The following is a 20458-nucleotide window of genomic DNA, read 5'->3' as shown; positions in this document are numbered from 1 at the left end:
AATGCCTAGAAGCATTATGGAAAGGATGGTGGACTTTACCCTAGGAAGCAGTGACTCTGCAAAGGATTTGGGGGTATCACTGGTAGCTAAAATCTACCCCTTTTTAAAACCACCTTGGAGATCACTTTCATACCTGCCTGTGCTCTTAAGAAGCCTGCTAAGGTAAAGGATTTGGTGGGGAGTATTATAAGGAATCCTCTTCACTTTAGTACCTGGAAGGGAGAAATACAGGATGATTTACCATTCCACTACCAGTTTTGGAAGGGATGTATTCTAAAGGGAATTAAAACATTCAAGTGCATCATTTGGAGTAGCAATATCAAACAGGTAAGCAACAAAAGCAAACCACTCACAATTTAAAATAAATGCCAAACCACTGAGTCTTGGAATTCATTTTAAGGTATTGCCCATCTATGAGCGTTGCCTCCATCATCTCTTCATGTGTTTAACTTTATTGCCCTATAGAGCTGAGTGGCTGTAGGTTTATCTGTTTGGAACTTACTGGCGACTCAGATATTGCCGCAACCTTCAAAGAATTCTTGATGGAGCTGAGCTCCCACATGTGTAGGTTTATGATGTGCACACCACAACATCCCCTTGTGATCTTGTACAGGTTTTTAAGTACGGCTTTCCGGAGAAGAATGTACACCCAGGGATCTAAAATCTGATTCCACGTTGCCATTCGGAGAGCGAAAAGTATTGTTTCACACGTCTCCTTTGAACGACTCTCATTTATCCCAATTTTGGCCATTGTCACCTGAAAATGGAACATTTTAAAATTATACATCAAAAAGATACACCAAGAGAGCATTCAACATTATCTCTAATCCTCACACCTTCACAGCATCAATGCATCCAAATTGCAAAGTAAATACTTTCAGGCATGTAACATTTACCACTCTAGAAATCCTCTAATGTTTTACATAGGATGTACATGTGTCTCTGCTGAACTACTTCTGCAGAACCTTGAGCAAAGGATGGCAACCAGCCAGAGAATACCCTCCAAAATCAGGGATTGATTTGAGCAAGGAATAAAAACTTATCCAGAATTTGAGCTAACAAAGCATGCCAAGACTGTTCCGGTGATGGGACGGATTTTTTCAAGGATAGAGACCACTGGTAGATCATTAGATAACAAAATTTTTATGAAAGTTTTTTTTTTTTCCACATTTTCCAAATTAAAATCTGCATAAGCAATATAGCACCTTGCTTTCATCAAGAAGATTCACACATTTTAGGCTTCAACAGAACACAATTTATTGACACCAGAGGGTTTAGAGGTTTCCAGGAAAATTTAAGCCATGGTGACAAAAGCCACCAATACCTCTCCTCTTGCCAATGGAGCCACAGGGTGTTTCATTCACCTGTGGAGGTTCTGTACATGGGACAGACCTCCACCAGCAACAACACTGCCAGAGCCAATAGTTTCACATGGGTGGAGGCATTAGTCTTCCAGTATAGCTCAGCAGGACTGCTTCTGGCAGAGGATACCCAAGAGTTACACCAGCCCAGTAAGTTGCAGCTGGCCTCCCCGCTTTGCAGAGCTGCAACTTGGGCTTTGAAACACCGGCCCTAGTGAAACACATGCTGCTGGGGCTCCTGCCCTGCAGAGCCCTGCTTTACAGGCTTTCTGCCATTGAGGTTTTGTAACCTGAATTGTTGTGTGAAGAAAGCCTGACTCTGCAAAGCCAGGAATCTGCCAGAAGACAGTAAATTATCTCTCTCTACTATTAATGTTAAAAGTGCACAAAGACTTTTTTGGTAGAAAGATGAAACACTGTAAGGCTTTCAGTTCCAGCCTTTAAAGCAGTACAGTTATTTAACTAAGAAACGGGATATTTTATAACTGATGCTAGGAGTACACTGATTTATTGGGTGATGAGAGGTAGGGTCAGTCTGTCCAAGTGCAGAGGGTTTGATTTTCACAAAGATATGTTGTAAAGATAGATAAATAAATAAATAAATAAATAAAATAATGAATGACAGGAGAAAACTACCGCTGAAGATTCCAGCAAACCTATTTTACTCCTTTTTAAATGCTTCTCTGTATTCCTAGGTCCTACCTATAGCTTGCAGGTCACCACATCTGAGTACAAACATAAATGAAACAGAGTGAAAGCATAAAAGGAGACTGTACTTGCTTGATTAAGCATTTGATCAAACATTTCTGTACGGACATCTATGGGAGCAGCAAAGAGAGCCTTTAGGAACATTCCTAAGGAAGCTGGTAAGACTGGCAGAAGCACAGCTGGGAACCGGTGCGAGGAGAAGGAGGAATGTCTGAGCACCGAGCCAACACCAACACAACACAACACAACACAAACAACAAAAGTCAGTTCCTTGAATCGGCTTTTCACCCCACAACTGTTGGGTGCATTCCTGTCTGACATCAGCAGTGTACACAAACTTGGACAACTCCTTTGGCTTCTGCACGGGATATTTTCTCAGGACAGTCCTACATTTTATTTATTAGAGGTCCAATACCGCAAGCCAAACTCAGATGGAATAGTGCTTACTCATACAAGTAGGACTGGGTAGCAAATGACAGCACAACAGAGCTCATAAACCAGCACCCTTATCCATTGTACCGCATGCTTGACTTAACACAGACTTATAGCTTCCTAACCTGCTTCTTGATGTATTTCAAAATTCTGTTGTTCTTCTCTCACACTCCGCAAAGTTAACAAATGCAAAATCCAATGCAATTTCATGCCTGGAAGAGGAAGCAGTAGATGTTGCCATCTAGGAAAAGTAGCTCCATCCAGATTTTGTAAAACACTGTTATTTTCTTGCATGTTACCTAGCAAACTTGTGAGATTCCTTTCCATTTAGTAGTCATCACCTCTCTGTGAATCCACTTGTTCGCTGTTCAACTTCCTGGCTCAACATAAAGTACTTCTGTTTTGATTATGGATTTGCATAAAGTAAATCAGGACAATGAGGAAATTTGATACATAATTTTATGGATTCTGATACTTGGAGAAGCTTCATCCAGAACATTTAAGTTACCTCTTCTGAATACTGGACATACAAAAAATAATATATCTGAACTCACAAGTAGCAAGTAGAGCTTACGGACATAGCTAAATGCTCAAGCAACCCAGTTGTGAATCCCTGTATTGGAAACAAGATGATAAAATCTACATTATCTACAAATTTTGTTTCATAACATAACCATTTTCTAGACATATTACTTATATTATTTGGGAGTGTTATGCACAAATTTAAAAATGTTTCCTTTCCTGTATCACTAAAATCAACATAAAATGAAATCTGAACTTTTTGAAGTTCTGAGAGGTTCAGATTTCCATATAGGCCTGGACTATTTATCCTAAAACACTTGTGGCAGAGCAGCGCTAGTGACAGACATGTTACCATCGCATTGTCTCTGAGTATGAAGTGAGACAGCTTCTCACTCCTCCAAAGAGCCTGCACTATACTGGGAGCTCTTTGATGTCTTCTGAGAAAACATGTGAGAAAACTGCGAGCAACTGAAAAACAAACTGCATGCAGAGACTGGGCAAAGAGGAGACCATGTTCCGGCTACTGGAGACTTTCTAAAGTCATCTGATGATTTCTAGAAAAAGACCCTAAACTCCAGCTGAAAAGGGGTAGAATGGAGTGAAGCCAATATAAATTATTATTTCTACCACATTTTCATGGTCAATTTTTTTATTTAAATTTCAATTCTTAAAATACTATTCCAAAGTCAGTCTGAAATCGTAAATGATAAAAAGGCCTAATATGCTACCAGCATTTTAATAAAGGATTTCACTGAAGCCAAACTTGCAGACAGTCTGTATTTGCTCCCTAGATGCGAGAAAACCATGTCACTGAACTGGCACAAGTCACTGGCTCAGAAACTGCAACCAGAGCTTTCTGCAGTGCTAAGCTGACTTCTGCAAGCAGGACCTCCTCTGCAGGCACAGAAAGGACACTTCTTTTCTCCTTATTTGACCAACACTATTCAATAATTAGTTCAAAGTCAAGAAACCAATTCAAAGACTGATTCTTTTTTGCTTCCCTCTAGGGAAGCAAAGGTCCATCAGGTTAGTATGATGAAGGAATTCTGTTCTCTGTAGCCAGCAGTACACAAGTGGGGACGCGGGAAGAGGCAATACAATTGCATCATATCCAGTCACCTTTGAGCTCCACAACTGAATTTAACATTCATGCAGATTCAGCAGTATGACTCAAAAAATTAATTCCCAGCTGGTAAATAATAAACGTAACTCATGACATTTTCTAACATATTTAGAAATGTAAAAATCCAAGTAGCATTTTGCTGAGCTATACAATGTTTATATGAACACAGCTGTAGTATGTCTCTCTGGTTTGCAAAAAAATGAAAGTATCACATGATATAACCAGCACAATTCAATCTTTCCTTAGGAAAGTAACTATAAAAGCGTAACTGTAAAAGTGACTTTTTAAACCAAGGCTGCCCACTTGTAAGATGCAAAGTTAGTCTGACTCATATTAGTCCTTGATAGTTTAAGGAAAGACCTGAGAATTCCCCGTCCCTAGAAATAAATACAGAGAAATCAAATTTGTGTAAATCAAGGACTTGACATGATACATTAAACTTCTCCATCCATTTTGTCCAATTTTAGGCTTCACTAAAACCAAAGCTCACTTTGCAAGATGCAGAAAGTCTGATGGAAAAATTTTAAAAACATTTTGAAATTGTTGACTTCTACAATTTTGCACCTAGCAGATACCATCAGAGAATTGCCATTTCCCTTAGGGACAAAGCTCAGTGCAACAAACTAAAAAAATTGCTCCAAAGTTTCACACCATTCCCCAAATATAAACAGCATGACTTTAATTTTCCTTCCAATTGCATCCCAATTATATGAGAACAACTAATAAGCTAAATGGCAGCGCTGCTTAGTCACATTCCTGTTAGTACTCAAGGACAGCCAGTCAAAACAAGAAGCAGACTTTACAGCTAGTTAGGAAATAAGACAAACTGTAATGCTACTTTGATGCATTTCAGCACACAGGCTCTAAATCCAGGTTCTATCCTTGACTTCAAGCAACTGGATAAAAACCAGTCACCAAGAGATTGACATGAAAAGCAGAGCAGACAAGTATCAGAAATTCTCTTCCTCTGTAGCTCAGTCTCCAGGTTCCACTTCCCTGTGGAACACTGCAGACCCTCCAAAATCTCTTACTTTGGATTTCATTACAAGCAGTTCTGAGAATTTCCATTAATGGAAGAAAGTCCGTGGTTTTTTTCAGTATTTGCAGAGTACTTATATTTTGTCACTGATGCCTATGTTGAATCCAGAGGTGCATATCCCCTTCTCCTAAATCATACAGGACTCAAGGCGGTATTCTACTGATTATGTCCCACTCCATAGAAACAAAAAATATATAATTATTTTCAATTTCCAGAAGTTTTTGGAACTTCCATTATTCACACATGCTACAAAGAAGCTGCACTCTACTACAGGCAAGAGCTGATAGAAGACGATATTTTGTAGTACTCTATAAACACAAACTTTAGGAAAAAAAATTGCAAAACAGGGGAAGAGAGAAATCAATATGTATCTATCTTCACATTTTATGTACCATTTTATATCTCCTAAGAACAGCCATTAGAAAAGAAATACTGAGAGTAAATTGCCTATATCATTGCTATATAGATATTGCAGTATATAAACCAAGCATTTGTTGGAACAAAGCTGAGTATGCTTCATTTTATTTTTTATGTGACTATGTAAGTCAGTTTAAAAGCAAGAGTTTCCAAGAAAAATACGTAGTGCACCACTTCTGCCATCAAGATGTTAGTACACACACTGTACTATTTATGCCAGATAATGCTTTTTATGTTATAGATCTGCAACATGTTTTTCACCTAATGTTTTCCTTTCCCTTTTTAAAAGAACAACATGAACCACACTTTCAACTTTTGTATACCAGATGATCACTTGGTCTAGCAAGTAAATTTTAACTGAGCATAATGATTTTATAAAAAATGTGTATTTAAAAAGGAATTGGAGAAGACAAAATGCGTCAGCAAGTTTTCTTCCACGTTTAAGTCCATAGGGTACACAACGTAATACTTCCATGTGTAAAGTTTTGCAGGATCAGCTCTTGACAAGAAGCAGTAAAATAAGGGAGTCCCCTTTTCTCTCAAGTACACTTCCGTGAAAAAATAATAATGCCACTAAAAATTAACAATGGATCCACTGGCTCACTATTGAGTGAGAAATCTGTCTACCTCCTGAAATCAAGTTCTAGTCCAAAACAGGTAAACCAAGAATGGCAACTACTATCTGCAATGATATGCATCCTCAAATATGCAAGTTTATTATCCTGTTAAAGGCAGCTAGTCTGAGAAAGACCTTTCCCTTATCAGGGTCGCAGTCTCTCCCGAGGAAACACAGAACCCAAATGAGAAGCAGATAGAAAAGATTCAGATGACCAGAGGTAGCCAAGGTTGCAAAAACATTTTGTAGAAGTTTATTTAGCCTCTGTGTGCTCCCTATCTACCCCCCTCAAAAATGGAGCTGCATAAACCTTTTGGAGGTATTGTAAAGCTAAAGACTCAGAGCTCAGAGGTGTTCCCAAAGCACTACTGCTGTGATAGAAGTCAAAAAAAGTATAGAGAAAACAGGAAAACACAACATTTTCCATGAAGCAAATAAAAATAGCTTCTAATATTCCTTTCTCAGACACAGCTGATTCTGTGATCAGGCAACTTCTCACTGGTCGATGCTGCTGCTTCATGAACATGGTACTATGCAGGATACATGTGCCTTTTCTCAGGCTGACAAGATAAAAGCCTTGAAACGGATTCAAGCACCCCCTGAATCGGTAGGGCAGATCTCCCATCAACTGAACGCCAAAGAAAGGACTGCAGCGTAGCAGCGTATGTACGACACTGCAGCCAAGACATTAAATTAAGGAGGCCCTGTGGGTGTTTGCCACCCAGGAGTTTAGCTCTGTCGGACCTCACCATATGATCGATCCCTCCTCGTTGACGCTGTTCAGTTCTTCTGAGCTTTCTGCTCTCCTCACGCAGGCTCAGGTCTGCAGAGGACTCACAGTCTACTGCACTCCATTACTGCGCCATTAGAGTCAAGTGTGACATTTTCACCATCTGTGTTTTTACAGCTTTATGCAAAATATTTATGGATGGCAATATACTTTCTGAACAAACATTTGGAAACATCATTCGAAATGAGCTTTTTATGTATGCAAGAATTTGTCAAAATTACTGAAAAAAATGTAAAGTGCGACAATATTGTAACTCACTATTTGTATTTTACTAACTGCCTTTGGCATTATCATGCTCTATATAAGGCAAGAATGCAATTATGAAGTAAGCCTCATAAACAGAAGGATTTTTTTCTGTGCATAAACTCACAAACATTAACTGAAAGTGAAGCTTTATTTTCTGTCAGCTTTCCCCTTAGACACTACCTATTTCCATCTGTTTTGCAGTAATATAAATTCAGGTTGGGCTTGAATGAAGCATTCTAGATCAGCTCTCTTTGTTTCTCTGAAAGAATCCAGATATTTCTACCTTGGATTGACAGTCCTTTCTCCTTCTTTCCTTTCCTCCTCCTCAAAATTAGAAATAATTTTGGTTCAACTAGCTGGCAATGTAATTACTCTCACAGCTTAATTGATTAACTCATTTGAAAGGAAAGCAGAATGAATATGGCTAGAGAAGATTTTAGCATTGAAAACAGCAGATGACTCACTTCAAAATGAAAGACATAGGGTCCATACCAAAGTCAAATAAACAATCCGTTTCCTGAGCTACATGTTTTAAAGTTACAAGAAAGACTGCTTCCATAGAGTGAGGAATGTATTGCTGCCTAACAACAAGGCTTATAAAAAAATCTCCTCCACAAAAAAATTAATTTTACAGATAAAATTAAAATATTCGTTACCCAGCAATGCTGAGAGAAACTTTACAGGATAACTGCTAGACCTCTTGGGACCAGAAAACAATAGAGTATTTCTAATACCGCATAATAAGGACCACCCTGAGAAACAAAAATGAATCAAATAAATAAGTATTTGGGGATGTATGGACTATACATATTCAGGATCCATTTATTCTTCAATTAAGGTCAGTTGGGTAAAGTTTCAAACCCTGGAAATGGCCTATTACTTCTCTTTTATTACTTTGGTTTTTCAGGTTTTCACACTCACTTGGAAAACAATCACATTTTTATTGGTTAAATAAATATTCTCATTGATTTAGGAGCAACAGAACGTCTCTCACTAATACCCTACAAACACCCAAAGAAAGAATCACAAACACCACATAATACTGAGGAGGAAGAGAACTGTCTGAATACAGAAAGAAAAGAGACAATATACAGACAACCTGGAGGAAAAAGGAGCTGCAAAGGTCCATAATTATAGAATGAATTCAGCATTTAATTACTGTTATGCACAGGATCAAATCAATACGTTATAAGTGAAGTGTCTTTTCAAACATCACCACATTTACGCTGCTTCATTACCAAAGTCATCCTCCACTCTATTTACAGGTCTGAGAAGTACAACGTAGACTCAGCAAACAGAGGCAAATCTTCTACTCACGTCTTTGAGAGCAAGGAAATGTCCTTCCATAGGGAATGCAGGATCTGCCAGTTCTTACCTGGCCATTTTTTTAATTCTCTCAGATTTTTTACTTTTGTCTAAGAATCCAAGAATTAGGCTGAATTCTCTAAGGGTTCCTTGGACAGGTCACTCCCTGATTTCAGCGGAATGGCACATACATGCAGGCTTTCCGGGCAAATACTACCAAATCCAGCAATATCCATGCATATTACAAGTGTTAAAAGAAGAGAGAAGAATTTCATAGTGAGTCAGTCATGATATATAGTGGCCTTTTCACCTCTTCTAGAATTCAGGAATGCAGATGGCTTTGATGTGTGACTGAACCTGCAAGACCTCAAGTAACAACAGGTCTAAAAAAGTAAAGAACCTACTCTGTTGTCTACCAATGTAGTCAGACCTTCAGTTTAATTATCTGAGAAATTATGGCATTTATTACATGGCTGTAGGGGGAAAATAAGGATGAAAAAAAAAAGATATATTCATTTGTAATTATATTTTATGTATGTTTATGTTTACCAAGTGGAGGAAAATAAAATCTTTTTGAAGATGGATTGGAGTCACAGTCACATAATGACTTGATGCTATCTGATTTGCCGTATTTGCTAATATGGCTGGAGGCAAAAGAACATGTCATGTGTTCCTTTCATGTTGTTTTTTTTTATAAACACCTTTACTAAAGGTGACTTATTCTACATATCGTTCTGGAGAAGTACACTGAGAAGCTATGAACAGAAATATCAAGGTTACTGAATTACCAATATATTTACCAAGTTGGAATATATAATTTGCAATTATTTTTTTCTTTTAATGTTGGCAAACAAATTAAAAGGGACCGCTGGGCAGCTGAACCACCTTTTAGGTAGAAGAGGGATCAGAAAAATCAAATCTCCATTTAAGAGTGATGTACTTCTCACTACTGCAAATGCACACTCCTGGTAAAAACTCACTAACGAACTGTAAATCCTTAAACAAATTGCTACCACTTACATGGATCATCACCTCCTTCCTGCTTCACCTTCTGTTTTAATACCTTTCCATGCAGTGAGGCAGACAGGAACACAGCTGGCCCCATCCCCACCAGCACAAGAGTCTTCCTCCCCACGTCCTCGCGTCCTGATGTTGGTGATGAGGTTGCTCTCAGGCAGACTCGCTACATCCTTTACATCCTCCCTCACTCCCGTAACTTTGGGGCAACCACACAGCCCACGCACAGCCAGCTTATGCAGGGTTACACACAGGTCGAGCATGGCAAGTAGGTGACCAGCTGGAGATCAGTCATTAACTTTGATTTCTCCAATGACAAAGTAATCTTTGGTTTCTGTGAGTTTAGTATTGAGACCTAATTGTCTTTAAAACCTCAGTTCAGGACATCCCTTACACAAAGGTTCATCTTCAGCCTTCTTCAGGAAATCATGCAGAAACACAACTCCAATGTCATTCAAACCAGCCCTATGGCACACGTCTCTGAATGAGGTCTTCACATGGCTCATTAAAAACAGGAGCTAAGAGCGAGCTTATGAGCTGCTCTCCACTCCCTGCTCTGTCTGGAGTAGATAAGAGCAATCCTTCAGAAAGAGATAGTATACTACCTACAAGCAGCTCAGGTTCATTCATCCGTTCAGTTATTTTGCCTCATCCGATATGAGAATGAATCCGAAAGAATGAGTCGCAATTACTAAAACTTTACTGTAACTCCTGATGTAAACCCTTTCTGCAATGTTCTGCTACCTGACCATTACTATTTCTAAAAGCACATACACAGAACCCGTGATGGGATCATGCTCCTGTTCTGCTGGACACTGTGCACACAGACAGTACACAGGCACCTTCCTTCCTCAGGGAGCTTGTAACCCAAATTGCAATTGAGCAGTTTCTGAATATTGTAATGTAAAATTTAAGTCTTAAAAACACATGAAATTAGAATTATTGCTCTGTTATAAATCTAACCAGCATATTTCCCAGAAGACGATCCAAATAATGCGCTCTCTCAGACATGAATTGATTCTACACAACTATTGAGACAAGTGACTTCTACTAGAAAGCATTTATAAACACCATGCAAAACTTAAGATCGTGAATTAACACCGTAATAAATATCTCACAGAATATATGAATGTATATCACACCCTGACATCTGTCATGTTAAACCTGGTGAGGATGAAGGACCTTCTGGAGTTGTTCCATGTGAGTGTATTTGTCCCACACACTTTTCAGCAACAAGTTTACCATTTAAAGTCTTTAGATAGTCAGGAAAGAGAGCTTTCCTAAAATAACCATCCAAAGATGGCTATGCTGTGTATGACATTTTCCAAAAATGGTTATGCAGTGTATGATATTTTCAAGCAAGAAAGGTCTGACTAAGTGTACTATCTAGGAAATAGGAAGAATTCTCTCATATCAAACAAAATTGGAATGTATGTCAAATTGACTTACTTTTTAATATCAAGCACAGAATCCAAAATCTTTACCAACTGAATAAATAAGAGGAGGTTATGAATGGCAAATTTATTTGGCTGAAGTTTTCAGAATTTGATTTTTTGAGATGGCAACTTCAAAATTAAAAAAAAAAAATCAAAATTTTCTGTGAAAGTCACTGACATCTATTTGGAATGAAATATTGTGTTTTAATTTATGGATCTTTATGGTTTCATTCCATATATATAATATAAATTTAAAAATCAAGCGACAAACAATTTTGAAAGAAAAGAGGACCATGTTGTTTAAAAAATGCAATGTCCTCACATGACTGGAAACCTGCTTTCCTTACCATTTCTCTCCAAGAAAAATGAATCTTACTGCGTTCTGATGGCACTGCATTTTCAGAAAAAGGCTTTACATAAGTTTTTCCAAACAGCACAAGTAAACATAGATAGCAAAAACTATAATTATGCTTCCCCAAAAGCCTCTGGTAAAGGACAATCTGTCAATTTCAGCTCTTCTTTCCCTGGTTCATATCATTACTGCAGGACAATATGCTGACCACCGTCCATTTCTTCTCCAGAACTTCTTTCCTGTTGAGAGAGTATCTATCTCAGCTGCTCAACTCCCTGCCTTCTGTGAGAGGGAGGTAAACATTTGAATTACAAGTATAGCCACAATTAATACAGAGTTTCTAAACACTCTATGATAAACTATGCCCTGGCCCACACTTAAAAACATTTTTTTAAAATGATTCATATTTCTCAGAAAGGCTAAGGCCTGTAAGATCTCTGCAAACTGTAAAACATGAAAATAGGAACAGACCAATTCTGAACACTGAGATGGTACCTTTGAAATTCAGTATAATTTTAGGTGGGTATACTCTAAAAAGAAGTTCATGCCATTTCTCACCTAACCTGGTGGAAATTTGTCAGCTCTGCTCCTTCAGAATCCAAAATAAAAGAAATATCTCTACAACCAATACTAAAAAAAGGCAAGAACATCTTACCCAAGGGTTTCCAGTATCACAGAAACACATCTGAATAGGTGGATTGAATTTTTAAATGCATTGTATTAAACTTTGTTATTCTCTCTCTGCAAACACCTGCAATTTCTTTCCATGGAGTATTTTCATGGTGACATACAAAAGCATGCTTGAATTGTCTGAGTTGGTGCTTAAACCTTATTCCATGGGAAACTAAGCTAAAAAGACACTTCTTCCTTGAGACCAACAAAAACTTCAATCAAAATGAATGTTCTCTTTCCTCTTAACCCCTAAAATCAGCTATTTATTCCAAAATATCTTTTGGGCCATAATATTAGGAATGACACTAACATTTCAGTGATGTAACCCTGACTATCAGAAGCTCCTTCAGAGGAACTCACACAAGAATAGTAATTGAATTTGCACAGTGTTAACAGATGTATTGAGAAACTCAGCAAGCAATTAAAAGACCACGATATGAGGAAGAGCAAGTGCCCTTTTCAAGTGCAGCTTGAAAGACAAGCAAACTCATATGAGATTTTTTTTTCTTTCCAGAGGATCTCAGGGGGCATTTTATTCAGTCCAACAGCCACTCCTGATCTGACCTCTTCTGACACAGCAAGACCTGGAAGAGAAATAAAAACCTACAGTCGAAAATAACCATTACTGCATCGATGTTTCAGCCTAGAGATAAAGAGGCGTATCTAGCAGGCCTTCTGCTAGCAAAAAGCTTTTTTCCTTTCCTGATGAAACTGGTTCATTTATTAAAACCGTTCTGGCAGAAGTGGGCTCCTGAGATGGGCTTGCACCCAGCCCAGGAGAAACGACGACAATGTCCAACAGGTATTCCCATGGAGGTCCTGCCGCAGGTCACCTCTCCTGTACCCATCAGGCTGCTGCAGGCAGGCTGTACAGCGTAGCCCAGACCCGACTCGAACCACATCTTTACTCTCACAACACATCCCGTCTTTGTATGGTGTCAACAGACAACCATTCTAGCAAAACATGACAAGAATTCAACAACAAGAACCAGCACAAACATAGCAATTATCATTGATTATCTTCTTTAAAATCAGAATCTTGAAAAAGATTGAAAAAGAACACAGACAAAGTATGTTTTTTCCCTGTGAAAGTAACTTTTACAACAGCCTTCAAAGCTGCAAGGTTAGTTAAACATGTTTAAGAGTATCTCCTTCAGCCTTCAGAATCAGATGACTGGAAATTGAAAGCCTAATTTATTCTTTTTCAAAAGAAACGATCACTCTCCTTGTTGACAGCATCTATGCAGGCACAAGGAGCTCACAGAGGCTGCAGCTTTGACTAACAACACTAGTGTAAAAGAATACACTTCTGCAGAGCGGCCACCCATGAGATCTGGGGTGGCTGTGCTGTACATGGCGACAAGGGCCTCACTGGCAAAGCATGGACTTGCATCTTGGGACATTCCGTGTCTGCTTCTTCTCAGCTGCAGTTTCTGATTATGAAAATCAATAGTCACAGGAGTACAAGAGAAGGGACAAATTTTTAAGTAACTATTTTGTTGCAGGGACCAGCAATATTTGAAGGCATACAAACAGCACTAATAAAGCAACATGCTCATATACATGATGCCCATTGAACATATAAGCATAAGGTAGTATAACAAAAATTTAAACTGCCAGCTTATTAAAGAATACAGAAAACAGGAATGGAGGGAGACGCTTCAAGGGTAACATGGGTACAAACTCCTGGCAAAGTGTCACTGTGCGTGTATATACATGACTACACATACAAAAACGCTAAAATGAGATGCACAGAGGATTGCCTTGTACAACAAAGTACCTTATCCTGTATGCAACTATGTGGTCTAGAATTTAGGTCATGTAAAACCTGCAAACCACTGACCTCCTTCAGCACATACCAACCATGACCCTGTCTCAGCACCCAAAATACCTGGTGAAGAAACCAGGTGGGGTGGGCTGGGGTAAGGCTATTCCACCGAGAGCCTCCTGCTGCCCTTCTCACCTCCTCCAGCAGCATATTCACTGAAAGCACCACTCAGACCAGCTCCGGCAGCTTCCACGTTGGAGTGATTCAGCACATTGTAAGCTAAACGCAGCCCTACGTGCATGAAAACTAACCATCAAGCCTCGTTGGATGAGACAATCTGAGGACAAGAAGAAGTCAGAGTAAGTTCAGAGAGACACAATTAATATAACAAATTGGAAAGGGAAAAGATGATATGAGAAGAGACTGCTAGAAATTAATCTAGGCAGTAAAAAAGGCAACTGAATAAGAGCTGATTTAATCACATGAAATAAACAGCTGAGATCTTTCAAAAAAAACCAGGAGTGGCTATTTTCTGCAGTATAGAGGAGGTAAAACTGGAATGAAAGTAATCAGATAACTGCATGGAAAAAGATCTTAACAAGAATAATTTGAATCTAAAAGTATTTTTCTCAGGCTAAGACTGTGTTCCACACATGAAAAAGATTAGACATTTCTCCGTATCATAATTTGTTCCCATAGATAAATTCACTCTGAAATAAACCCCTCAGGCCCAAATTACAGGGAGCTCATTTTGCTACTTTAAAATCAAAATTTAAAATATGTTTATCCCTTGAGCCCCACAGATTTTGATGTACTGAAGTCAGATTTGCTCATATGAACACAGCTCCAAAAACAAGCTGTTTCATGACAGGCCAGATGTCAAGTCACAGCCAAAACCAGCTTTGTATATCAATATATTTCATCAGAGATGCTTCTCACAAAACGCTCCAGCCCAACTATTTGCTTTGGGAATCCAACCCCTAAGGACCAAATTGATCCAACAAAATTCATATATCCCTAGCAAAGGGCTAAGACTCCAGCAAGGATGAAAAAAGATGAATTACTATACAGAGAAGTTGATGTTACTACCTTCGGAACATGTTTTCCTGGAATTACCCATCACAAAGCAAAATTATTTGGACTGTCACAACAAATGTACCTCTGCAAATCATTGACTACATAGATTATCAGAAAACTCATGAATCGCACATGTTGCTTTTTTGTGAATTCCCCCCTGCTCTGAACTCCTCAAAAGGAGATAAACGTTCCCCCATAAGGGAAGCAGCAGGGAGAAACCCTCATTCTGGTACTTCATTAAGCAAAGATTCCCACACAGCGGCAGAAAACTTGAAAAAGCTGCTCATTTTTGAGGAATAGATGAGATAGTGCTTCAGGAAAGAAATCAGAAGGAAGAAAAAAAATCAGAAGGAAGAAAAGAAATCAGAAGGAAGAAAAGAAATCAGAAGGAAGGCCCTGTCCAACAGCCCCACACTGAGCTCCACATGAGCCATGCCATGGGTTTTGCTTCTGATAAACGCTCCAGATCTCTAGGAGTCTTAAAATAGAGGTGGTGATTGATTACAATATTATGTATTATTACATATAAGATTAAATTTTATATATATATACACACAGGGGCACATACAGACATGTATATAAAAGCACCCAAAATAAGTTCACTACCACTGAAGCAGGTGCAGAAGCCAAGTTCAGTTCCACACCAGACACCGTGAAAGGACAATTCAGGGTCTTGTGCCTCTAATGTCACCTAAAGGTGATTTTAGCACAGGACAGTGACTGAATATATCACTCCACTTGGAAAAAAAAAAAAAAAATTAAAATCTCATAGTGAAATACATCTGCGGTTGGATTACAGTATTGGATAGACTTGATTTTGGTAGCTATGCACATATGACAACTGATGTACACCAGACTAGACTAAAAACAGAAGAAAAATAAACAAAGCAAACCCCCCATCAGATGGAGAATCACACCAAATAAATCCAAACTCTTGTATCTGCAAACCACATGTCATAAACTGCATTGCCTTCCTTTGCTTTCTCTTCCAAAGGGTACTTTGGTTTCTAATTGCTTTGGTTTATATTGAGGCAATTCACTCTCACGTAACATTTTGTTCTGTATACTCTTTGGGATAGAAAACATGGGTAAAATTCAAAATTCAAAGACTGACACTGACTTCTAGACTTAGCTTTGAGAAACAAAAATCAAACAAGCATATGATTGCAAAATAAACATGTATTTAGCTACTTTGCCAAATAATTTCACCTACGAACACCTGCTCATATTTATTTCAAGAAATATTTAGTTTAGTATACTATGATTGTATTATAGAATGTAAACTATGCATTTCACAAATTAAAAGCCCTGCAAGGCTTCAGACAAATTGGACAAGTAGACTTGGATCAGCAATTTATCATAAATCATATGCCTTGATAAACCTTGGATCTCTTTATTGTAGCACTTTAGCTGTACGTTCCTGGCAAAGCTGTATGCTCCCCTGCAGTTCAATAAAGCTCGCTAAATTAACGCTGCACTTATAATTCTGTTTGTATTCAGTGAACAGAATGCTATCACAACAAAGACTGGGTAATTCAGAGAATTAACTTTGATGTAAACTCTACGATCCTAATAAGCTAAGAAAGGTAATACCTACCAAGGACCCCTTCCCACTGCATTTCGCAGACTATTGAACTCTCTGGCTAAAACACTAATTGTTCACTTCCTTAAAACTTTGTTTCAAGAACTAAATCCTACCTTACACTAACTTTTTTTTTAACTTCTCATTTCTAACATAAATTTGTCCATGTTGGAGAACCATTTTCCATACTGCCAGGCTGATTTTGGTGATAGTTTGGCTCATCTCATTTCAAAAGAGAACCAGAAGCAAAGCGTCACAAGCCTGGAACGCACAGAGAGCACCGGGAGATTTGCCACCCAACGAACCAGAACTGCTTGTGTATCACCTCCCTGTGCAACACAGTCCCGAAAACTACCAAGTACAAAACTAAGCAAGAAGTAATTCACTGGTCTGTATCACCAGCTGATGAAAACACCAAACTCTGACAAGGTTCTGAAAAAAAAATTGCTGCTGGAATAATAATTCATCGTCAACTACAACTTAGATGAAGTTAAATACTTTAACAAAAGCAATGCTGTGATTTCATTAAAGATTGTCAAGATTTTTTAAATTATGTTTTTATAATTAATAAAAATTGAAAAGCATAACAAAATTACTAGCACTGAAAAAACAACCACAGTAGTTGCAATTTAGTGTTCCTTCATAAGCTCAATAAATGAAATATCTCTTTTAAATTAAAAAAGTTCACAGCTCTTTTGACACCCAAGGACTTTTTAAAAATTAAATTAAAACCAATCCAACCTTTAAGGAGAGTCATTTTATCTGAAAATAAATGTCACCAGAGGATAATATACTGTTTTCTCATGAAAAGTAAAGCCATCATTTGAGTTGCTTTTCTTGAAAATCATTCTGTGGCTTGCCCTAGACAAATTTCAGGAGGTGTCTGGAAGTTAACTGGAAGGAAGTTCACTACAAAAGCTTGCTATACTGTTCTGATGACTTTGTTTATGCTCTATACACTACAGCCATGACACTGACAAAAGCCAACATGAATTTAAACTATGCTGCAGAGCAATCCTAGAAAAATTCTCTGTGTGTTGAACAAAAGTGGAAGAGTTTTTGCGCATTTCAGTGATGCAGAGATTTATACCCAGACTCTCTCCTTGAAGTCTGTGATACTGGATTAATTAAATGCTACCTGCCAGATATACCCAACGGCTGCAGCTAGGCTAATATCAGTATCTAATTTAGAACTAGTCCAGGTAACTCCATACTATACTGTAGGCAGTAAGTGGATAAGATATAGCTGGATCTGATTCAGATCTCAGACTTAAATTTCTGTATTTCTAAGCTCAAACCAAAATTGGTCCTCATTCGTATCAGGGGAAAACTACCTTGTTTCTGGGAAACAAATTAAGATTTCATATTACTTGTGACTTAACCTCTCTCACCCTAGTAAAAAAAAAAAATTTTCTTCAGTCAGGTTTATTACTGTAAAAAGAGTCACAGTTAATATCAGCTTTACAATGCCATCATACAACAGGAGCCATCAAATTCTTTCCCATATCATAATCCCACTTCCTTTGACACTGCTCACTGACAGAGCACACGCTAACATGAGCAACACTTATCGCGTCGGAAGAGTCACAGCAGTTACCAACAAGCAGTCCTAAATTACGGCTGGGACAGCTGAGAAAGCGCACCAAGTGCACAGAGCAGCTTTGCTAGTCATCTGTCCAGATTACAAAGCCAGCTCGGTTAGGTCTAAACCAAATTTTTATTTCAATCCACTGCCAACCACTGTTTTTAGATATGATTCTAAAGCAAAGCCCTTAATAGTCTGCTAATATAGTGGAGGATTTTTACATTCTTAACGGTTATCTTCTGTAACACAGTTCACAAGTAGCAGTAAACCGTAATAACAACACTGAACAGACTACCGTAAATAAAAAATTATATGAACCACAGTACAGACTAAACAGACTTGCCACTCCAACATTTCACTGAATTTTTGGACAAGTTCAATATTTGATCTGATTTATTCTAGCCACCATTCTGCTACCACTGCCAGCTTCACAGCATGGGAAATACAGTCCTCATATCCCTATATATTTAGCTTACTCAGTCTATTTTGCTTATGATTAGAAGTGGAGAATAATTACCATTTTTGTTATAGATGCGTAGGTACATACATTATGGGCAATATGCTGTAAAATTAATACGCTGAAGAGTGAATAGAGCTGTTATCACAGCTAAAGCACCTTAAAACCTGGACATAAAAAAGTGTAAGTTTTATACAGTGACGTGCATTAAAAATTGGCAAACATGTTAGGCTCTTACCAGGAATGGACTCCAGCAAATGCAAGAAACACACATTATAGCCAAGAGCTGAATGATCATTTCAAAATGATGAGATCTGCCTTGTCTTTGTTGACTTTTAAATTTGACTCTTAAGAGGGTAATTCCTGTGACAGCATTGCACAAGAATGAAATAGCAAGGGCCAGTAACCCAAGGCAAGAAAAAAGTAAGAGATAAAATCTGTCTTCCCAGTCCTCAACATGTTCTGTTTTATAGAAGCACCAGGTCCTCGATGCTTGAATTTGATAGGCTCTAAACCTAAGAACAGGCAGCAAAGCTATAAGAACAGCAAACAGACATACCATAGTCAACATCATTTTCACATGTTTAGAAGTCATTTTTGTAGAGTGAAATATTGGGTTAGTGACTCCAATGCACCGTTCAACAGCCATCACACTGCCCAGGAACAGCGGGCACAAACCAAAGAAAACCATGCAGATGCCAAAAACACTGCAAAGAATGTTGGACTGGTTAAATCGAATCCAGTCTTTATCCGATGCATACACAAACACTGCAATGGCTCCATTGATGAGGTGACCGAAGAGATCTGTGACAACCAAACCACTAGCAAGAAGCAAAAAGGAGGCTTTCGACTTCTGTCTAAATCTCTGATACGCCTTCATGAGAATTGCTATTGCAAGACTGTTGGACAAAATTCCCACCGTCATGAAGATTATTGAAAAGAAAACTGAAATCTTCTTCTCCGTGTGGCAGGTTGTGTTTTTCAAGATTCCAAATCCAGCCAGCCCCGGTGATTTTGAACTGTTCATGGTTAGGAAAGGAGAGGCAGCTCTCAAAACATTTCAGCAGCCTTGCAATCAAAAGGCATCTGCAATATTAAAAACAAATATACACACACTGTAAACGGCATACCACTGTTCAAGTGACATTTGAAGGAGAAATTCCATAATACTAGTCTGCAGTACAAATCTAATTTTCTGGTTTTCTGAGTGATACGATATGGCATCATATTTTAAGCGCATCAGTCACAGAATAAAACAATTATCTGCATGCATTATACAATGCAGATACAGCGTAAAGTATCTTCAGAGTCTCTGCACATATAAGATATACAAAATAATGTATAAAGTATATAATGCTTATGTACATATAATCAGAGAAACCACAAAAAATCTTCTGGTGGTTAAACTACATACATAAACAAATGTCTTTGCAACATACTCCTAGAATAAAAGTATCTACCAGCCCAACCACAGTCAACAGTGAAATACCCAAACTGGAATGTTTTGAGATGATAATCATACTCCATTTTTCTTCTCACTGTTAAGCATTTATTTTCAAAACAATGTCCTAAAATCTTCCAAGTAATTCTCCTCTCACAATTCAATGTCTTAAAGCTTTAACCTAACCAACACTGAAGTCTCCAACTCCCCAGTTCCCTCACTGAAGCACAAACTTGTATTTTAGACGCTCCCTTATTCAGAAGCCAATTCCGTAAGTTAACTTTACACTTTATCTCCCATCTCCACTCCCAGGTTTCTGCTGGCAAAAACCTTCCATGCAGAAAAAAGAGCAGGCTTTAATAATGCACATTACAAAGAGGCACTGAAGTCTCTCAATTACGGAGCCAGCGCAGAAACCGGGCACGCCGAAGCCAAAGCTACTTCTGCCATTCCGGACCGCTGAACGGGAGCGCACCCGCAAACTCCTCAGACGGAGCACGCGCCTTCCCCTC

At 38.4% G+C, this 20458-nt stretch overlaps 1 protein-coding gene across 2 annotated transcripts; it reads right to left on the bottom strand.

Annotated features, from left to right (window-relative positions):
* Positions 1-251: 251 nt before the first annotated feature.
* Positions 252-19595, bottom strand: PTGFR (prostaglandin F receptor (FP)). Of its 2 annotated transcripts, none has more exons than XM_009697288.1 (2): positions 18744-19595; positions 252-757 (listed from the first exon to the last, which is right to left on the bottom strand). In XM_009697288.1, the coding sequence occupies exons 1-2, from the start codon at positions 19530-19532 to the stop codon at positions 452-454; spliced, it is 1095 nt and encodes a 364-aa protein (XP_009695590.1). In that variant the 5' UTR covers positions 19533-19595; the 3' UTR covers positions 252-451. The 2 variants fall into 2 exon arrangements, with proteins under 2 accessions (XP_009695590.1, XP_009695591.1); XM_009697289.1 differs by having other exon boundaries at positions 297-757; positions 19065-19595.
* Between the last annotated feature and the right edge of the window lie 863 nt (positions 19596-20458).

Source organism: Cariama cristata, unplaced genomic scaffold (genome assembly GCF_000690535.1).
Source record: "Cariama cristata isolate BGI_N322 unplaced genomic scaffold, ASM69053v1 scaffold4623, whole genome shotgun sequence".
Taxonomy (NCBI): Eukaryota; Metazoa; Chordata; class Aves; order Cariamiformes; family Cariamidae; genus Cariama; species Cariama cristata.
Note: the sequence above shows the minus strand (reverse complement) of the source record. Positions and strands in the feature narration are given on the sequence as shown.

Coding starts and splice junctions, on each gene's coding strand:
- PTGFR (XM_009697288.1), bottom strand. CDS start 19,532: ATGAACAGTTCAAAATCACCGGGGCTGGCTGGATTTGGAATCTTGAAA. Junction 758..18,743: donor TTTGCTGGAGTCCATTCCTG/GTAAGAGCCTAA, acceptor TTCCATTTTCAG/GTGACAATGGCCAAAATTGG.